The 23,724-nt window shown below is 43.1% G+C and overlaps 1 protein-coding gene across 3 annotated transcripts in view; it reads left to right on the top strand.

The window, feature by feature from the left end:
- The window catches only part of LOC144791743 (zinc metalloproteinase-disintegrin-like lachestatin-1), a 4,387,327-nt gene that overhangs the window by 2,972,116 nt on the left and 1,391,487 nt on the right, over positions 1–23,724 (top strand). For all 3 annotated transcript variants that reach the window (XM_078666511.1, XM_078666510.1, XM_078666512.1), the window contains one exon: positions 15,430–15,519. In XM_078666511.1, coding sequence (XP_078522637.1) covers positions 15,430–15,519 — 90 coding nt within the window. The remainder of the gene's footprint in view (positions 1–15,429; positions 15,520–23,724) is intronic.

The following is a 23,724-nucleotide window of genomic DNA, read 5'->3' as shown; positions in this document are numbered from 1 at the left end:
TAAACTGGGGTGGCAGAGTGGGCTAAAGAACGGTGATGGATTAAACCCAGATCTGTTGACTGGGTGTGAGTGTTTGATTGGTTCAGATGCTCCGTCCATCACCACCCCCCTTTTGTACCACTTTGTTCGCCATAAGTTGGCAGGGTATGCTCAGACTTGAGTCCCTTGCTCACTTTGTCACTGGATTCAAGCAAGCCTGGCTGATGAAGGCTGAAATGCCAGAAACCGGTCCTCGGAAGCTTGTTTCCGGTCCAGGGAAGACATGGCTTGGCAGTTCGGGCTGGACTGTTCCCATGAGGCACAGGGTCAGACTGATTTGCATATGGCCATGTCTGAACTGGGGTGGCAGAGTGGGCTAAAGAACGGTGATGGATTAAACCCAGATCTGTTGACTGGGTGTGAGTGTTTGTTTGGTTTAGATGCTCCGTCCACCACCACCCTCCTTTTGTACCACATTGTTCGCCATAAATTGGCAGTGTACGCTCAGACGTGAGTCCCTTGCTCACTTTGCCACTGGATTCAAGCAAGCCTGGTTGATGACGGCTGAAATGCCAGAAACCGGTCCTCGGAAGCTTGTGTCCGGTCCAGGGAAGACATGGCTTGGCAGTTCGGGCTGGACTGTTCCTATGAGGCACAGGGCCAGACTGATTTGCATATGGCCATGTCTGAACTGGGGTGGCAGAGTGGGCTAAAGAACGGTGATGGATTAAACCCAGATCTGTTGACTGGGTGTGAGTGTTTGATTGGTTCAGATGCTCCGTCCATCACCATCCCCCTTTTGTACCACTTTGTTCGCCATAAGTTGGCAGGGTATGCTCAGACGTGAGTCCCTTGCTCACTTTGCCACTGGATTCAAGCAAGCCTGGCTGATGACGGCTGAAATGCCAGACACCGGTCCTCGGAAGCTTGTTTCCGGTCCAGGGAAGACATGGCTTGGCAGTACGGGCTGGACTGTTCCCATGAGGCACAGGGTCAGACTGATTTGCATATGGCCATGTCTGAACTGGGGTGGCAGAGTGGGCTAAAGAACGGTGATGGATTAAACCCAGATCTGTTGACTGGGTGTGAGTGTTTGATTGGTTCAGATGCTCCGTCCATCACCACCCCCATTTTGTACCACTTTGTTCGCCATAAGTTGGCAGGGTATGCTCAGACATGAGTCCCTTGCTCACTTTGCCACTGGATTCAAGCAAGGCTGACTGATGACGGCTGAAATGCCAGAAACCGGTCCTCAGAAGCTTGTTTCCGGGCCAGGGAAGACATGGCTTGGCAGTTCGGGCTGGACTGTTCCCATGAGGCACAGGGTCAGACCTATTTTGCATATGGCCATGTCTGAACTGGGGTGGCAGAGTGGGCTAAAGAACGGTGATGGATTAAACCCAGATCTGTTGACTGGGTGTGAGTGTTTGATTGGTTTAGATGCTCCGTCCATCACCACCCCCCTTTTGTACCACTTTGTTCACGATAAGTTGGCAGGGTATGCTCAGACGTGAGTCCCTTGCTCACTTTGCCACTGGATTCAAGCAAGCCTGACTGATGACGGCTGAAATGCCAGAAACCGGTACTCGGAAGCTTGTTTCCGATACAGGGAAGACATGGCTTGGCAGTTCGGGCTGGACTGTTCCCATGAGGCACAGGGTCAGACTGATTTGCATATGGCCATGTCTGAACTGGGGCGACAGAGTGGGCTAAAGAACGGTGATGGATTAAACCCAGATCTGTTGACTGGGTGTGAGTGTTTGATTGGTTTAGATGCTCCGTCCATCACCACCACCCTTTTGTACCACTTTGTTCGCCATAAGTTGGCAGGGTATGCTCAGACGTGAGTCCCTTGCTCACTTTGCCACTGGATTCAAGCAAGGCTGACTGATGACGGCTGAAATGCCAGAAACCGGTACTCGGAAGCTTGTTTCTGGTACAGGGAAGACATGGCTTGGCAGTTCGGGCTGGACTGTTCCCATGAGGCACAGGGTCAGACTGATTTGTATATGGCCATGTCTGGACTGGGGTGGCAGAGAGGGCTAAAGAACGATGATGGATTAAACCCAGATCTGTTGACTGGGTGTGAGTGTTTGATTGGTTCAGATGCTCCATCCATCACCACCCCCCTTTTGCACCACTGGAGAAGCCAAAGGCAGAATGTTTTGAGGTGAGGTCTTTTTTCAATGGATGATAAGGCAGAAAGGATTTCATGCTTTTAGGTTCAGGACTGGACAAAAATGACCTGAAGACTTGTACATGTGCACATTATGGAATTTTCCTGTGGTATACACGTTATTTCCAACTTGCATAAGAAATTCTGGATCCCCTCAAGAAAATTCTGAAGATAATTTGAGCACTGAGGCATCATGGTTTGGTGGAAGAAGTCCCTGTGGGTCCACTGGAACTTGATCTAATACTCTAGGCTGACAATCTGAAGGACCCAGGAGAAGACAGAGGTCACCCAGAAGACACATTAATGGCCCCTTACTTGCCCAGGACAGTCAGGCTTGGCAGGTAGAGATAAGAATGGAGACAAATTTAAGCAAGGATGTTTCAGCATAAGGGCATCCATAGTTATGAACCAGGACACTAAACGGATTGCTGAATGAGGAGGATCAAAGAAGTAGCAGGATGTAAACCCCCGCTCCTGACTTGAGGACAAACAGAATTTTTTGTTTTCCACTGTCCATCCACATGGTACCTGAAATATCTAGCCCAATGAACAGAAGGTAGCCCAGGAGAGCCTTTTGGGAGCTTTCAGCATAGTAGGCCAAATGGTATGTATAAATGCCACCATGGATCTGGTGGCAAAAACAACAATTCAGAGGGAATCGAAACAAATATCAGAACATAGTTTTACTTGTTCCATAATTTAAAGACAGAAGGAAATATCCATGCCTTGGGGCATCTCACCAGCCTAGGCCTGAAAGTCATACAAGAGGGACTTCGCTTGGAAGGTAGCATAAGTGTTGGCCCTGACAGCAAACATGGATGCAGAATATGCTCTTTTTAGACCTGGCATATTTGGTATGGTTTGCCCCCTAATGTTTTCTATATAGCCTTCCTGTTTTGCTGACAAAGTCCTTGCTAGCTTTAGGACGCTGTGCATGTTTTTACTGCTAACCAGTGCTAAAGTGCTTGTGCTCTCGCCTTAAAACATGGTATGATTAGCTTATACCAAAGTAGCATAGTTTATCTACTTGTAAATAACTAATAAAGTGGCAATACATGTGTCTAGGGCCTGTAAATTAAATGCTGCTAGTGGGCCTGCAGCACAGCTTGATGCCACCCTCCATAGTAGCATTTTAAGTATGATTTAGGCCTTCCTTTTCATCCTATGGTAGCAGTTTTAAACTGCCATTTTGACCTGACTAAATAAACCTTTTGCCAGGCCTAACCTTTTCTTGTTAATCCATATAAGTCTCCACTATGGTAGGCCTTAGACAGCAGGGTGCAATGTATTTGAAAAGTGGGACATGGACTTTTTAGTTTTACATGCCCTGGTAGTGAAAATGCCTTAGGTTTGTTTTTCAGTACTGCAAGGCCTAACTGTCCCATAGGATAATATTGAAGCTGTAATTTCCAAATAAAAACAGGTAACCCTTTTAAGTTTGATGTCTTTGCAATTGTAATGAAAAATCCTAACTGATGGAGAAGTCGGATATTAAATTAAATCAAATATTTTTCGTGGATTTCAATTTTTTTGTGGGAATGGAATAATACCTACAGTTACAATACTGTAAGTTTTATGTTTTACTTATTTTGTGTGGGTGGGAAATGTGATATTATATTGGGTATGCTGTTACGTGTTGGAATTTTGTGCATTGGTTGGTGGATTATTGTATTAAAAAAAATATTTATTATATATATTTTAGTATATCAATTTTTAATAATTTGTTGATTTTATCTATCACAAGCAGGGTCGCTATCTTTAAAATGGTGGCCCTCCCCAGGTTTTTAAATGTTCTACAACACTACTGTCACCCATTGCCACCAGCATTGTTTGTAGAGCTCTGGGCCCAGATCTCAACTTTCTTGTGGCAGGCAAGACCCTTAGGATATATTTTGTGAAATGCCGAATGAGACAGCCTGAGATGGGCCAATGTCAAACTGTATTACTGGGCATCCCAGCTAGTCAACATTAAGGACTGGTTCTGGGCTGATAGAGACGATCCGGTCCATATCCTGGAACTGGAGCTGTCTATCCATATGGGGTACTCCCCTTGCTTTAGAGCTGGTCGCACCCTCTATTGTTGCCATCAGTTTGTCACATTCCTCTTCAGTGCTGTTACCTAGCCTTCCTCCACATGAAGTGGTATGGCAGGCTCACCGTAGTGACCCCTGTGGGATGGAGCCTGGCTGTCTGGTGCTTTGGACGTCATCGGCATTTCCACACTTGGGAACGTCAGGGCTGGGAGATGCATCAAATACTTCCAGGAGCTTACGGCAGAGCTCAGACTACACTACTCCAATTCTATAAATATCTCCATTTATGGCATGTCCTTCACAAATATAAGACCCAACTTGGTTCCGTCCCTGAGTTTAGCCCTCTTGACTGTAAGCTGGTTACTGACGAGCTGGGTGGCATGGTTTTTCACACCTGCACAAAACAATAGTGGTTAATACGCCAAACCTCTAACTGACTCTCAGGGCTAGAAGGGAGGAGGATGAGGGTACCATAGAGGACGACAAATGGACAGCGGCAAAAATGGCTCTGCATGAGCTGGCTATCTCAACGCGCCTGCATCTGATCCAATTCAGAATCATTTATATAATCTATTATTCCACTGACAGGCTCTGGCTCATGGTACAATCTCCTGGGCCAGAATGCTGTCCTCACTCCCCTGGTACCCTATATCACATTCTGTGGGAGTGCTGGGTGGAGATCAATAATAGGATGGGGCGTGTGCTAGATCTCAGGCTGGAGATGGACCCGAAAGTTATATTGCGGGGGTATCATGGACAAATTGGGTGTGGCCCGTGCACGTTCTGCTACATATTGAAAATCAAATAAATATGTTATAAAAAATGTATTTTTTTAACTGATTTAATTAAATATTTATTGTCATATTTAAAACATTAAAAGGTTTTGAATTGATGGTTTATAGTTTGATGAAGCTTTTGAGATTTTTGGTAGGTTTATATTTAATTTACAACAGGCATTTGGGAATCATTTCTGAATTATGTAGGGCCTCATTATGATGACGGCAGGACCTCCACCAACAGCCCATCGGTGGCGGTCTTACTGCCATTGTAATACTGATTACTGCCCACCACATTAGGATGACGGGTGGACGTCTGGCAGTTGGAGTGACCGACTGCATGTCGACCGCCATGCCTCCGATGGGCTCAAGGAGCCCGTCGGAGCGTCAGAGGGAGTTGTATCCCTACAGCAGTGGCAGTGCCTGCTCAGACATCACCGTAGGTATTACAATCTCCCTTTCTGATGGCCATTTCATGGCAGTACACTCGTAGGTGGGGAGAAAGGGACTTTGGAGGCCTGTATATGGCCCTCCAACATATCCCTGCACCACGTGGAAGGCACCGTACCACATAGTGCAGGGATATGCAGAGTGCATATTTTGCACTGGGGTGTGTGCTGCAGCCCGCATCACCTGCCGCAATACAAAATCTACACTTTGTCACTGCCTTGAAGGCGGTCAAATGATGATTCAGGTTAGGACCGTGGACAGCTTGTCAGGTGGACCCGTTACACACCAGGATGGTGGTCGGACATAAGTCCTACTGCCATCCTAATCAAGCCCATAGTCCTTTGCTAGTTACGAAGAGTTTTGACTTTAAATCGTAGTATGTCGTAAATACTTTTAGTTTGTTTGCTTAGTTTAGGGCCAATTTGGGTAATAAATAGTTCTATTCTTAGGTCCTGGCAGCTTTGATCTTTTTGTAATGCTTCGAGAATTTTGTAGAATGTAGGTTTAGTTCTGCCTTGTGCAGATTGGAAGGCATTTTGCCATCCTTTCACTGTGTTGTTTATTTTGGCTTCCAGTGGCAAAGTGCTGTCGTAAATCTTCCACTGTGGTATCTGGTATTTGGCTTGGCTTCTGTGTCCTGACTGATGTAGTCTTTGAACCCATGTATCTTTGCAAAAACATTTACATTTCATTCTAAATGTATGTATTACTTGCCCTGAAATTGCATTTGTTGACATGATACATTTCTGTATTAATCGTACCTCTTGCAGCGCTTATCATTTTTGGAGTATTTAGTTGTTTTGATTAGCGTGGCTTTTATATTGTTGGCTTCATTGTTTGTTTGATTTTATTATTTAAAGTTGTTTATACTGTTATTGTATTCGTTTTGTTTAGTAAAGTTTTGATTCCTTTTCTGTAAACGCAAATTTGTTTCTTTTTTGTAGTGTAATATATAGTTTTTTTATTTATATATTAATTATATTGTATACATACATAATATATGTTTTTATGTATATATTAATTAAATTGTATACATATAATTATATATGTGCGTGTGTGTGTTAATTTCCATCAATAAATGTTTTTATAAATTTATATCTAATATTAATTGTGGTATTTTTAAATATATTTTTTTAGGTGTATGCTTTTTGGGGAATGTGTGTTTAATTTTTGGTTAATGTAATATATTTTTTATTAGGGTTAAGAATTATATGTTTTAGGTTTATTTGAAGTAATTGTTTTGAGTTAAATTTGTCTTTTTGGGTGCATTTGTAAAGATGTATTACTTATTTTGGTAATCATATTGTGATTGATATAGTGGAAATCGATATTTTTGATCTGTTATATATGTTTATAGGCGATGATATTAGTGTTTCCAAGATTTTTCCTAGGAATATATGTTTAAAAACAATTTTATTGTAAACGATATTTGTGTGTTTGATAATAGTGATTTTAATAGTTAAGTATGGGGAGGTGATATTTTTGTAATTGATATTAAAATTTTGATATATGCGTAAATAAACATTTGTAGGATTGATATTATAAAAGAGATCTGGAGCTGGACATAACCCCATTAACACTTGAATCAGCTGTCTCCTGCCTCCAAACAAAGGGCTGCATATGCCTTCTATTTAGTCTGGATCCAGGGCAAGAAAGGCAGGGCATCTGTGGGCTCAAATGCAAGCTTCTAGAAGTTTCTTCCCACTTCAAAGGCACAACTGGGTATAAATATTGGATCTCAGACATCAACTCTTCAGTAAATTTCTGGGCTTGTGGAGACTCTGCCTGAAATAAGGACTGCTGTGCTTCTGAAAGGACTGCCACTCTGCCGGGCTGCTGCTCTGAAGGACTGCTGCACTGCAGTGCTGATCCTGCTGCCTGCTGACCTCTAGCCTGGATGAGAATGCCTGGACCTGCATCTGTTGAACCCAGGATCCCAAAGTGACTTCAAGGGTGAGTTGGCTGACATCTTGACTTTAGCCTCAGGGACAGAAGGATCCAACAACCATAAAACCAGCAGATGGAAACTGGCATCTGTAAGTTTCCTCTGTTACGTCCCATGTCCTGGGCCCTTAGAAATATGCCTAAAGTCCTCTGCTAAACTCTGCAGACCTAGCGGAACCAACACATCTCCTCTGTGGTACAACCCCGAAAATAATGGTTGCCTTCACAGCCTGCAGTCTCTATGGAGCCGTTTCTGAGCAACACATCCTTAGTAAATGCTCTCACATTCCTCGTCAATGACAGCCTCAACAACAATGCCAGACTCCACGCCGAAGCCCCGCAGTCCTCGAAACTGATCTTTCACCCCCGACTGCTCGGCACATCCTCAACACCAGACTTTGCATCACAAGCCCTCATCAAATGGATCCTCAACAATGAATCAGGACCTCACATCGCAGACTTGTACACCTCAGAACCGACGCATTGCCTCAGCTGCACAACGCTTTTTTGACGTGGCTCTTTGCAATGCTCAGCTAACTTGGATTTAAGGTACTTTGTTCAGTTGGCTTAAATGGGTCCCTGTGGCAGGCCTGCGCTTCATTACAGTTGTGCATAACTTGTGACTTTGTCTTGGTCTGGCGCTAACAGATGCACACAGTTGGCGCTTAGTGCTTTTTGGTGCTATTTTTACTAAAACCTCTAAAAGGTCAAACCTCCATTTGGAAATGAATAACATACTAAATAAAAGTGTTAAAAACAGTATTTTTATTCCAATAAAATAATATTGTAATCTTCAAAAAAGAAAAAACATATCTACTGATTGTATATTTTGCTTGTTGGTCTATTTTATTAATTAAAAATGAGTTACGTTTTCTAACATGGTGTGAGATCTTTCCTTGTTTTTCAACTTATAATTGTTTAAAGTGTTGCACAAATACTTTACCAATACACAAGTTTTTCCTCTGGTCATATTGTTATAATCAAAACTTCCGCCATGTGGATTTTTATAGATAGTTTGGATTTTAACAATAATTCTGGGGGGGGGGACTTTTTTTTGGTTTGGCTGAATCCTATCCCCTGTGCCTTTACAAAAGAAGTTACTCTCTAAATTGTTGTTGTATTCTTGCACAAATAGTTTACACATTGCCTCTAAGTTAAGCCTGAATGCTCTGTCAAAATCTGCAGCAGAGCTGAGCACATGTTAATTTAAGGTTGGCTTGTGGCTCACCCTGACATGGATTGTAGTTGCGCTTGACCACGGCTCACACTCCCAGTCACCAGCAACCCAACTTCTTACAGTTCTCTTAACAGCCACCTCAACCTTCTTGCCTGCTGCAGGAGAATCCAAGTATCCTCAGAAATAATAGTGCCCAAATCGAAAGGCTGATCATCAAAGTTCCCTCCTTAACCACAGATGCAAGTACCTCCTAGAAGTTAATTAGGGGAGGGCATTGTGAAATAAACTGAGGGAACACAGGCTGCTTTACCTCCTTCCATTCCATGGTCAGGATCTTGTACATCAAGCCATTGTGGAATAAGAATCTTCATCTATTTTTGTAGAATCTGTAGAAAGATGTCTCTTCATCTTGTGGAGTAGAGCAGGGAATTGCTAATTTTTTGTTAAGGTACTGGAGAACTTCTGACAAGGCCAAGAGTTCTTCGAACAGCTCACCAAGAAGGAAGGCCCACGGTGTCAGAATGTGGTGAGTGCCCTGTACTTGTCAAGAAAATATGCTGGAGTCTGGGGCTTCTTGTAGCCCAAAGGTCTCTGGAGTGCAAAACCAATGAGCCTTGGCAACAGCAAGTGGATGCGCTGCACAAGGCTTCAGTCCCAGTGGTTCAGATAAGGGGTACTGGTCTCAAAATAGCAGGTCAGGCATTGAGGAAGTTGAAGAACCACCACCTGTTTTGCTGAACCTTTCAAAGTCCATGGGATGTCAGTAGCAGCAGACCGTCTCATAACATACAGGGGGGAGAGGGTCATATGGACATACAAATATTTAGAGACCACTCCTGGTTCAGGTCCCCAGCTCAATACATGATACACAAAAAGAAACACAGGGGGTCTAAAGCAACACAACGTGTGGCTAGCTATCCTGAACTCTAATAAAGCTTGTGAGTTAGTGCCCTAGTCACCCTAGATAGCCTGTGAAGTAGAGTACAGTGTTACAATGGGTCTGTGTGCATGGAATCACGTACATACAGTGCCAATCTACTCAATCCCAATAGCTCAAGAGTGGATAACCATCAAAATGAACTTAGTGATCAGTCCTATCATATGGTTCACCAATATCACGTGGTTGGTCCCTTGATCATCGAGACCATTTAACCACAAAGTTGAGCAAGATCAAGTCCATAGGCACTTATGGACAACCATACGACAGCCAATCATTGATGGTTGTAGGAGTAGTGAAAACGCAGTGCAAACAAAAAAGGGTGAATATAAAATAGAGTGGAATGTCCTAAAACAATCTTTATGAGGCAAAGGACATGCCCTCCAATTAAATCCAGAACAGTGCAGGTGACAGTGAAAACAAATATCTGTCGTAAAACAAGGCCAACATGTTTCTGCCTAACGGGGCAAGAAGTCCCCCGGCTTTCATCAGGGCCTCTGCTCTCAGTGTGTTGCTACTGCTATAAAAGTAGTGTAAATTATATATATAACACAAATATCAAAGGTTGGAACAAATACAACCTATAGAAAGTTAATCCTCCATGTCAGTGGATGCGTAAGCATACCTAAAAGGAGAGATGCAAAAAACACAAGTAACCATTTGTGAGATAGATATACTATATGTGAATGTAACCATGCACCATTCCCAATCCAAATATATAATAAATACAAATCTTTTTCTCATCCAGCTTGACCGGGGACTGGACCTCACCTCCACTGGACCGTGCTCAGGTTTCTCAAGGCCCCATTCTGAAGGTCAAGAGACAACAACCAGGAAAAAAACTGTGATAATCCTTCTCCTGAATTTATCAAAGTCCCTCATAGTTTCAAAGACTAATCCCTAGACCTCATGTGAGCCCGAGTAGCAGCAGACCAGTCAGCTTGTTTGTGGTATCTGCAGATGCAGGGGAGTGACTCCTTCACTCCTGGGGGATTACTTCAGGTGTCCTTGATGTGTACAGGTCTGGTCCTTGAAGAAGCACAGACACAGACAATGAAGGAGATTTGCAGAACAGTGGGACCAGGAGCAACAGGAGTCTTCCTTGGTGCAGTCTTAGTTCCAGGATTAGTCCACCAAAATCTGAGTGTCTAGACGGTCGAAGAATGATGTGGTTTCAGGCTTGAGCCATGTCCCATGATGAATGTAAAGGACCATTCACCTTGAGTACTCTAGGGACAGGGTTGGAACAACTCATGGGTCCCTACCAGAGGGTGGGCTGAACATGGGTGAGCCGCATGCCCTTTGTCCAGTTTCCCACCAGAGCGGGAGTCAATGGCTCCCTGAACTGACTTAAACTGGAGTATGCAAGGAGAGCACCAAATGTGCCCTTCAAAGCAGTCTGTTGGCGCTGGCAAGCAACCCCACCCCACCCCACCCTAATACACTAAGTCCTGTGCGGGAGGTAGTCACACCTCCCTGTGACAGAAAACCTACTGTTGTACCTTCCCCTGCTCGAGCTTGGCTAAGCAGCAGGAGGGCAGAATCGTGTTTTGGGTTGTCAGCAGCACTAGCTTACTGTCAGACTCTGACAGCTGTTACTGGTAGTTCAGAGAGATACCCCATGGTAGCTCGACAGTACATGGGATAATACTTCCAACACTGGAATCGGTGTTGGGGTAGGATTCAGACATGTTTGATACCAAATATGACTGGGTTCGATGCAGCCACTATATAGTTAGACATCTCTTAATGAATGATGTCCACTACATTTATTAAAATGGCTGACTGTACTTACAAAGCCTAGAGCATAAACTCTGGGGCTTGTAGGTATGTCTGGCTCATGCAGGGGCACCCTTACACTTATAACCAATCACCCTGCCCTTGGGACTGAACAGACCGCCATAGGGGTGACTTATAGATTTTAAGGGCAGTGAACTTAGATATAAGGAAACATATATCTGTTTTGAGATCAGCTGCAATGGCAAGCCTGTATTCACAGTTTTAGTGGACTCCCATGTGTGGCACAATACAAGCTGGAACCCATGGGAGAACCCTGGTGTACATATACCTTCGGTACCTTAGTACTTTATACTAGGAACTTACAAGTGTGTACCAGTAGCCATTTCTGAATGTAACCAAGTACTTACCATGGTCAATTTAAGGAGAAAGCACAGTGACTGGGGTCCGATTAGCAGGATCCCAGTCAGACTAGTCAAAAACGTTCTGATACCAAGCAAAAAGTGGGGGTAACCATGAAAGCAGATCCTACTTTTCTACAAAGCATATTTTCAGTGGCCACTGCAACTGACTGAGTTGCGGATGTAGAAAGCTGACTGTATATAGTGTACTAAAAAAAGGTATATAGTGCAAATAGTTACTGTATCCCTTATAAGTGGACATGGGCTTTCTCCAGCAATCCCAAGGTGCTCTTCTAGGGGGTAGTGTGGTCAAGCAGCCTTAGACTTATCAGAGAGGAGTGTTTGACATCTGCAATACGCACACAGTCAATAAATGAATTATTGCATACAACTTAATAATTAGATCCACACCAATTTATAAAAAATAACTCTTATCTCTATATAACTTTTGCCACCAAGATCATCAAAATCAGGTAAGTACGTTTCGAGGTATTACCTTTTTCAGTTTTGAAAAATCAACACAGTGCAATTTCTGAGGCGGTAATGTTCTCCTATGGAGTAAAGGCATACACTGTATACAGGTACTTCACAGCGACTTATGGGACCAATATCGTAGTCTTAATATAAGAATGGGGCAAGGCCCAAGGCAGCACCAACAGGTCACCTTGGGCAACACTGTGGTGGCTGAGTGCAGAGGTGCTTTTCAGCATTGAGTGCCCAATGTTCTCCTATGGAGGAAAGACATATACTGCATACAGGTACTTCACAGTGACTTATGGGACAATTCTCCTGGACTTAAAGTGAGTATATGGCAATGTTCAAGGCCATACCACAAGGTCACTTTGAGAGGCTGTGGGGCATCGAGATACAGAGGTGTGTTACAGTGTCGGATGTCCCATTCACTGGGCAGTCCGGCTGCAAAGAAGCAGCAAGCTGGGACTAGGAGACCAGTCAGCCTGAACCAACAAGGGGGCTCGATCTCACAATTCTCAGTGATGTGGGGAAACCTTTGGTTCTCTTCTCTTTGGGCCAGGGCAGCTGAGTGCAGAGGTGTTTTGAGGCATTTGATTTTCGTCCCAGAGACACAGGCAGTAGTGGTGGCCTGGTGTTGGGTTAGCGGTACTCTGGAGTCTGCATAGTTGTTTCGGAGTGCCTGCAGGATGCTACTCCACAGGAGTCCCTGGGGCTTTTTAGAAGGCAGGCAGTCCTCTCAGGCTTCTGGTGGCACAGCAGCTGCTGTACGAGATGACTTTAGCGCAATCTGGATTGAACAGCAGACAAGCCTGCGGGGTCAGCGCCAAGTCAATTGCTTCTCCACAGTACTTGCTTCTTGAGACTCTTTGATGTCCTTCTTCTTCTTAGGTTGGCAGGAATCTGATTTCCTGGTGCCAGGGGCTCCCCTAAATACTAGTCAGGGGAGTATAGCATGGTAGCTAATGGGCTACTCACCCTTGTATTCAATATGCCCCTTATATGACTACTTCCTGTGGGAAATGGGCATAACCCTGTCCTAGAGTTTCTAGTTCTGCCATTACAAAGAGGGAATACTTTTATATTTTTCATTCACTTCAGGTAGCCCACCTTAGGGGTGGAAATATCCTGAAGGTGAACATGCATTTGTGACTACTTATTTTCTTGCTTTTTCCGGGCACCAAATGGGCCCTGGTCAAGTGGGTAAGCATATGCCTGAGGGGAGCCAGATTTGCATACCAAAGGCAGTGGGCTCTTTAAAGCTCCCTGCCTTTGAATCCAAATTTGCAGGTCATGCTGCTGGAAGGGGCTGGAAACACCCTCTGCCAGAGCATGCTTTGTTCCTGACGTCCTGGGAGTGATGGCTATCGCCCCCTGGGGTCAGAAACATTTCTGTGGTGGCAGGTTGGTCAGGACCAGTCAGCCAGCACACTAGTAGCTCTTAGATATTTAGTGGCACCTTTAAGGTGCTCTCTGGATGCATGTATTAATAAATCCATCACTGGATTCAGTGTGGGCTCATTAATACAAGATGTTTGACACCAAACATCTTGTTTCAGCAAATTGCTGGGGAACTCGTTTTTACCAGTGTCTAGCAAATGTACTTAAAATGGCTTCCCTGATCACTTGTACTGACAGTAATTAAACTGACCAGCACATGGGCATATCTACTCTTACAGATATGTCCACACATGCACTATAGTGCACCCTGCCTTAGGGCTATGAGGCCTGCTATAGGAGTGACTTACATATACTGTGTGCAGTGTCTGCAGGCATGGTACACAGGGATGTGTACCATGTTGTTTTTTCACTTTTGCCTGCATCAAGGCATGCAGCCTACAATGGCAGTCTGCATTAATTAAGGGAGGGATCCCTTGGGGTGGCGCAATGCATGCTGCAGAACTTCGGGACCCTCCTTGCTACCCATGCCCTAGGTACCTGGGGTACCATTTACTAGGGGCTTACAGGGGCACCAAAGGTATTGCCAATTGGGGGAACAATTGTACAGTTTAGGGTGAGAGATCTAACACTGTGGACTTATATAGCAGGAACCCAGTGCACTTCCAGTTAATATTACATTGAATACCAGGCAAAACCGGGGTGACCGTGTCATAAAGGGGTACTTTCCTACAGCGGATTAGTATAACAAATTAACACTACACCAACAGGTACCAGGGCATGGGGGCCTCAAATACCATGGACAGAAGCAGGGGGGTGCTAGGGCAAGTTCTCCCTGCATAGTAACAAAAATGAACTTTCACAGGAAGGCCTTGCACTGGCTAAAGCACAGCTTCATTGGGCAACAGATATGCAAAATACATATAAGAAATAGTCTTTTGAAGGCTAAGACAAGCAGTACTTTGCACCAGGAGACCTAAAGAACAATAAGCTAATTGGGCTGATTTGCTTTTTATGACTCACTGGAAGAGCTAGATCTTGGACCAGCGACCTACCAAATAAAACTGTTATTGAATTTTTGGGGTGATTAAGATAATTACGTGCTGTCTACCCAGCAAGGGAAACCTCATGACATAAGAACTGGGATGAAGAATGTGGAGTAGTTTTAATGCATGATTGGCATCAGAGAACTTGAAGCGATAAACCTGTCTAGTCCCTGATTTTTGCCTGTGTTCCCCGAATTCATAAATCGGATTGTACAAAACATATCTATTTTTTCCAGACTCATTCCTCCTACATTTTTGGAGATTTTCCAATGTCTCTTTGAATGATTTGTTATGCAGTAAAGTCGTTTACATTTGAACTTGATTTCTGTTGGTGGTTGGTGTTTCCCTGCATGTTAGTGACAGTCAATTTACCTTTACATCGATATGGTACCATTTCTTTAGTAGTCTTTCGAAGAGGTAACTCCGACAGGTAAGCTAGTAAGACCAGCCAATCTAGATCAAGCTTTTGATCTACCATTATTCCTGCCAAAGTTACCTCTGCACTATGGCAGCCAAATAGAATATTTGTGTTTATGCTATCTTTCATACTCTAGGTAATGATTGAAGATGAGTAGAATGGAAATACTGCTGTTGCACTGTGGATTTCCTACTACCACCTTCTTCCAAATCATGTAACTTAACCTTCCTTTACAACATTATTTCATTCGAGGATTTGTTTTTTTTACTTAGTTCAAGTAAACCTGAAGCTTTGTCTCACCGGAAAATAATGATGTGTAAAAAGATATCATGGGACAAGAATCAAGTTTTGCTTGTGGCGTGGGAGAACAGAGTAATTTCATTCAGTCATTTTTTAAAGGTGATTTCTACTGATGTTAGACTGTGTAGGCAGAGTTCATACATTTTGGAATATCTAGTCAATACTTTTCTACTTTTAATTTGAAAGGAATGCCAGGACGTTTGTTGTCACGCCAAAACCTGCAAACTTAAGCCGCATGCCAAGTGTTCATTTGGCGAATGCTGTGAGAATTGCCAGGTAAGAACATTTAAAATAATCCAATATTTTTTTGTACTGGAGCTAATAAGTTTATCTTTTCCTGGGTTTTGGTTGGTCAATGCGTGTTCCCCTCTGCTTTTTTAAATGTAGACTGTTTGCAACTTCTGTCTTATTGTTGGTATTACTGATATTATTAATGACAACTAGCAAACAATATATTTCACATACTGAAGATGCTACAAAACATCATCAAATGGCTAGCAGAGAACACTAGAAAGACAGTCTCACAAGCAACGATAACTAGCAGGCTCAACTAAGACAACACATTCTACACAGGAATCACCAAGCAGGTCCTGAACAGACTCCAAATGTCCAGAACTCTGCAGCAAGACTCGTCCTCAACATATCCCACCACCCTCACATCTCTCCAAACCTCAAAGAACTTCGCTGGCTCCCTATACACAAGCACACTCAATTCAAATTATTCACACACACATACACAGCATTGCACAACATCCGCCTACCACAATAGCGGCCCACACGTCCACCACTCCTCTAGACAGCACTGATCCGCCAGACTCTCATTAGCATATGTACCCTACACAAAAACAGAACCTGACGTCTACCTTATCTCACATCTTTCCCCAAAACCCGGAATGACCTGCCACAGCACATCCGGTCCTTCTGTTCACTTCTTGATTTTCGCAATAAGCTATAGACCAGGGGGCAAATTATCAAGATAGGCGATAAAATTATTGCTGTTTTAGCGGCGGAAAACTGCAGCAAAAACGGCGACAATGGGCTTGATAATATGCTCTATGAATTCCAATTGAAGCCCATGTTAGGTGTGAAGGACATCTAACATGGGCTTCAATTGGAATTCCATAGAGCATATTATCAAGTCCATTATCACCGTTTTAGCGGCAGTTTTCTGTCGCTAAAACAGTGATAGTTTAATCGCCTGTCTTGATAATATGCCCCCTGGCTCTTTGAGTATGCTCACCTTTGGAGTCCAATGCCTACCTAACTGCGAAGCGCCTAGTTACCCTCACAGGTGCTTAGTGTGCTATACAAATAGGTATAATATAACAGTTTATTTTTCTTTTTTTAAAGATTTGTTTTTGTCCTCAATATGCAATAAACAATGTAGGAGATATCAGGGGTCCCATCTTTCTCTGTACCGGCTTGTCTTTACCTCCAAACTCAAAGGGAGGGGAGATCCTTCATTTGACAGGTTCTCTATCTTCCTATACTAATTAATCCAGGTGGGAAACTGCTTCTTTAACTAAAAGCTCAGACCCCTTAATTGTGCGTTATTGCTATGGATTATAATCATTGGACATCATTATTCCTCTGAATCCTTTAGTCTTCTGAGTTATATTTCCGCTCCCATTTATCTTAAAAACCTGTCCTCTTACCTTGTTATCTACTACAATCAAATTTGTTGATCTTTTGAACTGATGCAAACCACTCTCATTGTGTTGGGAAACTATGAAGTATACACACGCTAGCACAGATGAGGTTTGTAGAAGCTTCTGTTGCGCTCCACAGAAGTACACTTGAAAGTTGTCCTGAACTTATTAATGTGTGGTGCTTTGAGGTGGAGAGATCACCCACTCCCCAGTTGGACGTCCAAAATCACCCAGTTTAAGCAAAAAATTGTTTTCCCCAGCACACGCTAATGCCAACATGTATTACATAAATAACATATATAAACAATTATTGTCTTTCTTTGTATTTGTTAGCTTTATTATCGTATGTTCTTGTTTAGTTCTTTTTTTAGCCTCTTTTTTGCCAACACGTGTTTCGTCACCCATGGCAGGTGGTCGCGACTTCCTCAGGGCTAAAAGTTACAAGTGTATGTATTTGCTACTAGAACATGATTGTTTTTTTTCTAACAATTTGAAGCATAGGTGACATATGTATCTATATCAATCTTCCTTTTCAGTCAGGTGACTTTTTGTGTGTAGCAACCCATGCACATTGGTTATGTCATACAGTAGCGGGATATACAAAGCAAAGACAGTTATATTCCCTAGAAAGAATTGGCATCCCAATTATTGTGAACATTATTGTTATTTGGCTGATCTTATCTTCAATTGTTCTTTATCTATAGCATATTTATCGAACAGCCGACTTAGTTTAGACATTTATATTAACATTTTTTAATTAATTTCTATTCGCGTCATACATTAGTTTTCATTTATCTTTTTGTTTTTTGTATTTTACATTTGTCTTGGAAACATGAAGTATCCACATACAAAATACAGATTTTTTCCTTTGTTACTTAATTTAATCCTTTCTTCATTACGGTTTATAACCCCAAACATAACTAATTCTGTGCTTACCTCAATATCTTGAGCCATCACCTCCATGAGAATCTTACCCACATCATGCCAGAACGTCTGGAGTTGGGGACACTGCCAAAACATATGGATATCTTTTGCTGTCTCTTCTTTGCATTTGCAGCAGCACTTCACCTCCTGGTTACTCAGCTTTGGCAATTTTTGGGGCGTCCAGTATGCTACGTGTATTGAAAATAAATCATTTTTTTATGAGAGGTGTTGATTTGATAGTATACCAAAAGCAGACATTGATACTTGCTATCATTCTTTTACATCCAGCATTGGCAGGTCCTTCCCCCAGACCTTCATTTGTAAAATAAAGTCCTCATCTCCTGTGAGCGTCAACATCCACTACCATCTTAATATTTCCTTCTTTTGTACTAAACTTCCTCGCAATTTCCCCTCTAGTTTACTGTTTCCTGACCCATCTTTCCCCAAGGACAGGGTACCCCATGTTATTGTTAACAAATGCTCCCATCCTAATAGAGTGTTCTCCTCAATCAGCAGACCCTATTTTGTTATACCCTCCTCCTTCAGGGGAATTGAACGTTTGTCTTTCAGGCATTCTGGGTTTCCTGGGGAGGCCCAAATTGGGGCATAGTCTCTGTAGTATGAGAATTTTGAAGTTCTTCTGATTTGATACCATAACTTACAGTCTGGCAATAGCATCTTCAGTCTCACTTTAAAAGATACTTTGGATGCCCAAATTTATAGAGGAAAAATGCCTTCCAACTGTTTCATTGCTTGCAAATGTGGGCTTAGGCTTTATATTAAATAAGTAATGATCTTGCATTCTTAACTTGGAATACTATACAATATTGATAAAAATCCAGGCTAGCAATTCCTCCATGCTCTTTTTTCCTTCAGAGATTTCTCAGCGCTATTCTGACCCCCTATGAGGCCCATATAAAGCTGCTCAGTTCTCCTTCCAGGTTTTTAAACCAGTCTCTCTTTAATTCTAATGGCATGGTATTAAAGATAAACATGAATTTAAGAAGAGCTGACCTCTTAAAGATATTGGATCTTTCAATGAATAATAACGGAAGACGAGCCCCCCACACTTTTAAAAGCTTCCTAGTTTCAGACACCAGTTTGTTGAAATTCAGGTGAGCTATTGCATCGATGTCCTTCAATATCAGAATGCCTAGATATCTAATCCTTCCTTTTACTAGAGGGTTATTGCTTTGGGAGTTCCACCCCATAATTTCCATTTTTTGTTGGTTAACTTGGTAACCTGAGATTCTTTTCCCAAACTGGTCCAAGACATCTGATATTATTGGGAGTGAAGCTAGCAGGTTGTTTGTAAAAAACATTAGGTCATCTGAAGAAAGGGCAACGTTTTTCTCTAGGCCCTGATTCTTAAAAGGGGTGATATTTTGGTTGGATCTGAGTACACTGGCTAAGGGTTCAAAATAGAGGTTAAAAAGCAGCTGGGAGAATGGGCATCCTTGTTGGGTGCCACCTTTTGATAGCTAACTTCTCTGTAATATTGCCATTAACCAACACCTTAGCAGTTGGGTGTTTATACAGAGATTTTACAGCGCATGAAAATGCATCCCCCAGTTTGCACTGTTCAATAACTCCAGCAGAACCGGCCAGCTTACCCTGTTGAGTGCCTTTGCTGCTTCAAAAGTAATCACCAACAAAAAGAATCTCTCATACAAGACAAAGCTACATTGTCAGAGCGAGCACATGGCTGGTTTTTCATACAGAGATTTCGTGGGTGGATCCGCACACCTAATTTAATTGGATTTTTTAGCTGAATTGTAGGTTGTAACTATTTTTTTGCATGCGTGCATGTGTCAAGGGAAAGTACCCCCCTCCCTTGTGGGAAATACGTATATAGAAAGAGAGTCTCTGGAGCACCAGTGACTACATGTCGCACAGCTTTTGGCTAAGTGAAGCTAGCAGGTTGTTTGTAAAAAACATTAGGTCATCTGAAGAAATGGCAACTTTTTTCTCTAGGCCCTGATTCTTAAAAGGGGTGATATTTTGGTTGGATCTGAGTACACTGGCTAAGGGTTCAATATAGAGGTTAAAAAGCAGGTGGGAGAGTGGGCATCCTTGTTGGGTGCCACCTTTTAATTGCTAACTTCTCTGTAATATTGCCATTAACCAACACCTTAGCATGGGTGTTTATACAGAGATTTTACAGCGCCTGAAAATGCATTCCCCAGTTTGCACTGTTCAATAACTCCAGCAGAACCGGCCAGCTAACCCCGTTGAGTGCCTTTGCTGCTTCAAAAGTAATCACCAACAAAAAGAATCCCTCATACAAGACAAAGCTATATTGTCAGAGCGAGCACATGGCTGGTTTTTCATACAGAGATTTCGTGGGTGGATCCGCACAACTAATTTAATTGGATTTTTTAGCTGAATTGTAGGTTGTAACTATTTTTTTGCGTGCGTGCATGTGTCAAGGGAAAGTACCCCCCTCCCTTGTGGGAAATACGTGTATAGAAAGTGAGTCTCTGGAGCACCAGTGTCTACATGTCGCACAGCTTTTGGCTAAAAAGCCTATAACAGTTTATCATAATTCATAACATTGTTATTAGAAAAGAAACAATGCAATCTTTTGAAGAATTAATTGTAATCTTCAATTTTCAGATGCAAACTCAAGAGTAAACGTAACTTTTACAAATACAAATTCAAATCATAAAAATTAGTTTCAACGTTTACATAAACTTATGAAAAACTATAATGTATAAGAAACAATGAATAAGCGCAATTCATACAAATGAATAATCAAGTCAATAGACATTTCCCAATGCATTTCGGGTTCACCCTGAACCCTTCATCAGGGGATATTTAGAGACAACAAGTAGATTCTATTTATTATAGTAGGGTTCTTCTTTAATCAGTCCCGATGTACAACACAAAACAGTATCTAAATGAGCAAGGAATTCATATCTTATACAGATGTATGTCCCAAAAATATCTTGATCAAGGACACAACTCAAGATTTGCACTAGACCAAAACTATGATGAAAGTATACACCACTAGAATAATGAAAAATGCCACAGAAGAAGTGAATACCACCAAATGAGGAATACAGTCATACAGCAAAGCCTCACTCCATACATACCTCCATACTGGCTTTTCCAAAACCATCAACGAGAAGTTCCTGAAATGCTGCCTAGGTATATTACCATCTCCCTACAACCTGACTCTGTTGCAACACCCACCAAAACCAGCAACCTTTTGTCTCTGCAGGGAAGGGGAGGAGGATATTCTGCACCTCCTAATCATCTGCACGGAACCATTATAGGAGTGCCAGACCCTACTCAGGCCACTCATCAAAAGGAAAAATATACTGTCCTGCAGACAAGCAGTGCTAGCAAGCTTTTCCGGAGAGGACGTCCAACTGAGCTGCCATTTGGTAACATTTCTAACTGCTCTGGACACAATAATTAAAAGACAAACTAGTCAACAAACGGTTGCTTAAACGAAACAATCCTATAAGTGATTTCTCATAGAAGCGTCAATCATAAAAACCGCAACAGATGTGCTTCAACAGCAACTGTTGATCTTTAGCTGCACTGGAAGGCTCCTAGAAGCCCCATCGTGGTGCTCACATTTGAATCATGCCCAATTCAGCTTCTCCGAATTCAATGACCTCAAAAGAGACCTTGGGCGGACGAGGTCTCTAATAACACAGCAACTGATGATCTATGGGTTTTAACTACACTGGAATTTCCTCTATCTGCGATCTTTGCACACAGAGCTGGCACTTTATTTTTATTTAGATTTCCGATCTTGGCACATAAAGCCTGCATTTTATCTTTCTACAGCAAGGGATTTGGACCCAATTATGCCATAAACCAAAAAACAACCTCAATCTCTGTTGCTTAATTCCACTGGAAATCCTTCCATCTGCGATCCTGTAAGACAGAACTTGCACTTTATTACTATCTTGATCTGTGATTTTGCACACACAACTGGCATCTGATCTCCCTCCAGCCAGGGACTTGGAACTATAATATACTAGTGATGTTATTCTGAAAATCTTAACCAACCTCTTTCAGAATTTATATGGGAACTAAAGTCTATGTAAATCGGATAACCCAACTCTCTGCCCATTTACCTATATTTTATTAATGTAAGTTGTTGCAATGATTTTAATTAATCACACAAATAAAGTATTATATTATCTTAGCTATGCAGAAAGGGCCAGCTAACCCTGTTGAATGCCTTTGCTGCACCAAAAGAAATGACCTATAGGGGAATGCTCTCCCGGGAGACCACATCTATTGCCCCAAACAACTTGAGTCTCAGCTCATGTATGTGCCTTCCTGGTCTCGATGTATCAACTGACCAGCAACCTTTTCCAGCCTTCTAGCCAGTATTTGAGTGTATATTTGTAGTCACTGTTTAATAACAATATAGGTCTATAAGACTCACAACATTTGAAGTCCTTCCCTGGTTTCAGTATTAAACAAATAGTTGCTTTTCCTGACTTCTTAAAGGGGCAAATCTTGCCCCTTTAAGAAGTCAGCATTCAGTAACTCTCTCAAAGTAGGGACCAGATCTTCCTTTAAGGAACTATAGATTTCATTTGGTGATGCATTTCTGACAGCTGCTTTCCCTTTTTTTAGCTTCACTATCACACTTTTTTTTTGTAAATATAATTTTTATTGGCATTCTTATCAAAGCGGAACATCTCGTATCATTGCATAGTGACACTCTGCAATTCCGAAATACAATGCAATCTGTATTATTCATGCCTTTTATGAACTGACCCCCCTTCCACCCCCCCAACAACCCTCCCCACCCCTGTCAGTGCGCCCCGCTCAACCTATATTAGAGCAATAAACAGGAATACCCTCCTTCCAGTCGTGTGTGTTGACATATCAGCCGGTACAAGGGGGATAGCTTCTACATGCACTTTCCAATCTTGCGCTAGAACCTATCCGCAGCAAGGTCGGGTCACCCATCCAGCCTCCAGCCCTAGAGCACATCCTCCTCAGCCCTATAGCACATCCTCCTCTTCGTCACTGGAGCCATCCACCGGGCGCTGCAGATCCATCACCAGTGCCTCCCACGCCCTAGCCACTTCCAATGCCCTGTCGTTATCTTGTCATCTCGCCTGCTGCAACCGGAGAGAGCTCTCAGCCCGTGCCCAGCGCAGGAGGTACGCCTTCCACCGCATGTAGCTAGGACCGGTGCGCGACTTCCAATGCATGGTAAGTTCCTGTTTGGCTAGGATTAGTCCCAGGTCGTAGAATTTACTAGTGACTTTCGTCCGGGGGGTGTGCGGGAACCAGAGCAACAAGCAAACACCCATGTCTACTTCTATCTGCCGGTTCGTGACAGCGTTCAGACAATCAACCACTGCAGTCCAATAAGCCGTCAGTATTGCGCAAGACCAAAACATGTGGGCAAAGTCAGCTCCCTCCGTGCCGCAACGTGGGCAGGGGGAGGTGGTGCCCCCAAAATAGTGTGAAATCTTGACAGGCGTCAAGTACGCTCTGTGAAGGGTTAAAAACTGGACCAATTGGAACCGAGCGTTCCGCGTGCCCTTCCATGCGCGCCGCACCAGCTGAGGCCATGTCGTCTCGGGGATGGGCCTCCCAAGATCTAGTTCCCATTTGGCACGCAACCCATCCAGGGGCACCATGGCCTCCGTCGATAGCCTCCGGTAGAGACAGGTAACGGCCTTAAAAGTGCCAGCTGCCATGACCACATATTGGCACCCCAGGGAGGTCGCCGGTTCGGTAAGCCCCCCACCCCAGTGTTTCCGGATACTAGTCACCAGGGCAGCGTGCAACAGATAGTCCCCCCGCGGGAGGCCGTAAGTGTCATGCAACTCATGAAAGGTCAGCAACGCCCCATCGCGATAGAGGTCTCCAAGCATGTGCAGCCCAAGGTCTTCCCAGGCTGCCAACGCCGACCAATCCC

Source organism: Lissotriton helveticus, chromosome 11 (genome assembly GCF_964261635.1).
Source record: "Lissotriton helveticus chromosome 11, aLisHel1.1, whole genome shotgun sequence".
Lineage (NCBI taxonomy): Eukaryota > Metazoa > Chordata > Amphibia > Caudata > Salamandridae > Lissotriton > Lissotriton helveticus.
The sequence above is the reverse complement of the archived record's forward strand: the minus strand, read 5'-3'. Positions and strand labels throughout refer to the sequence as shown.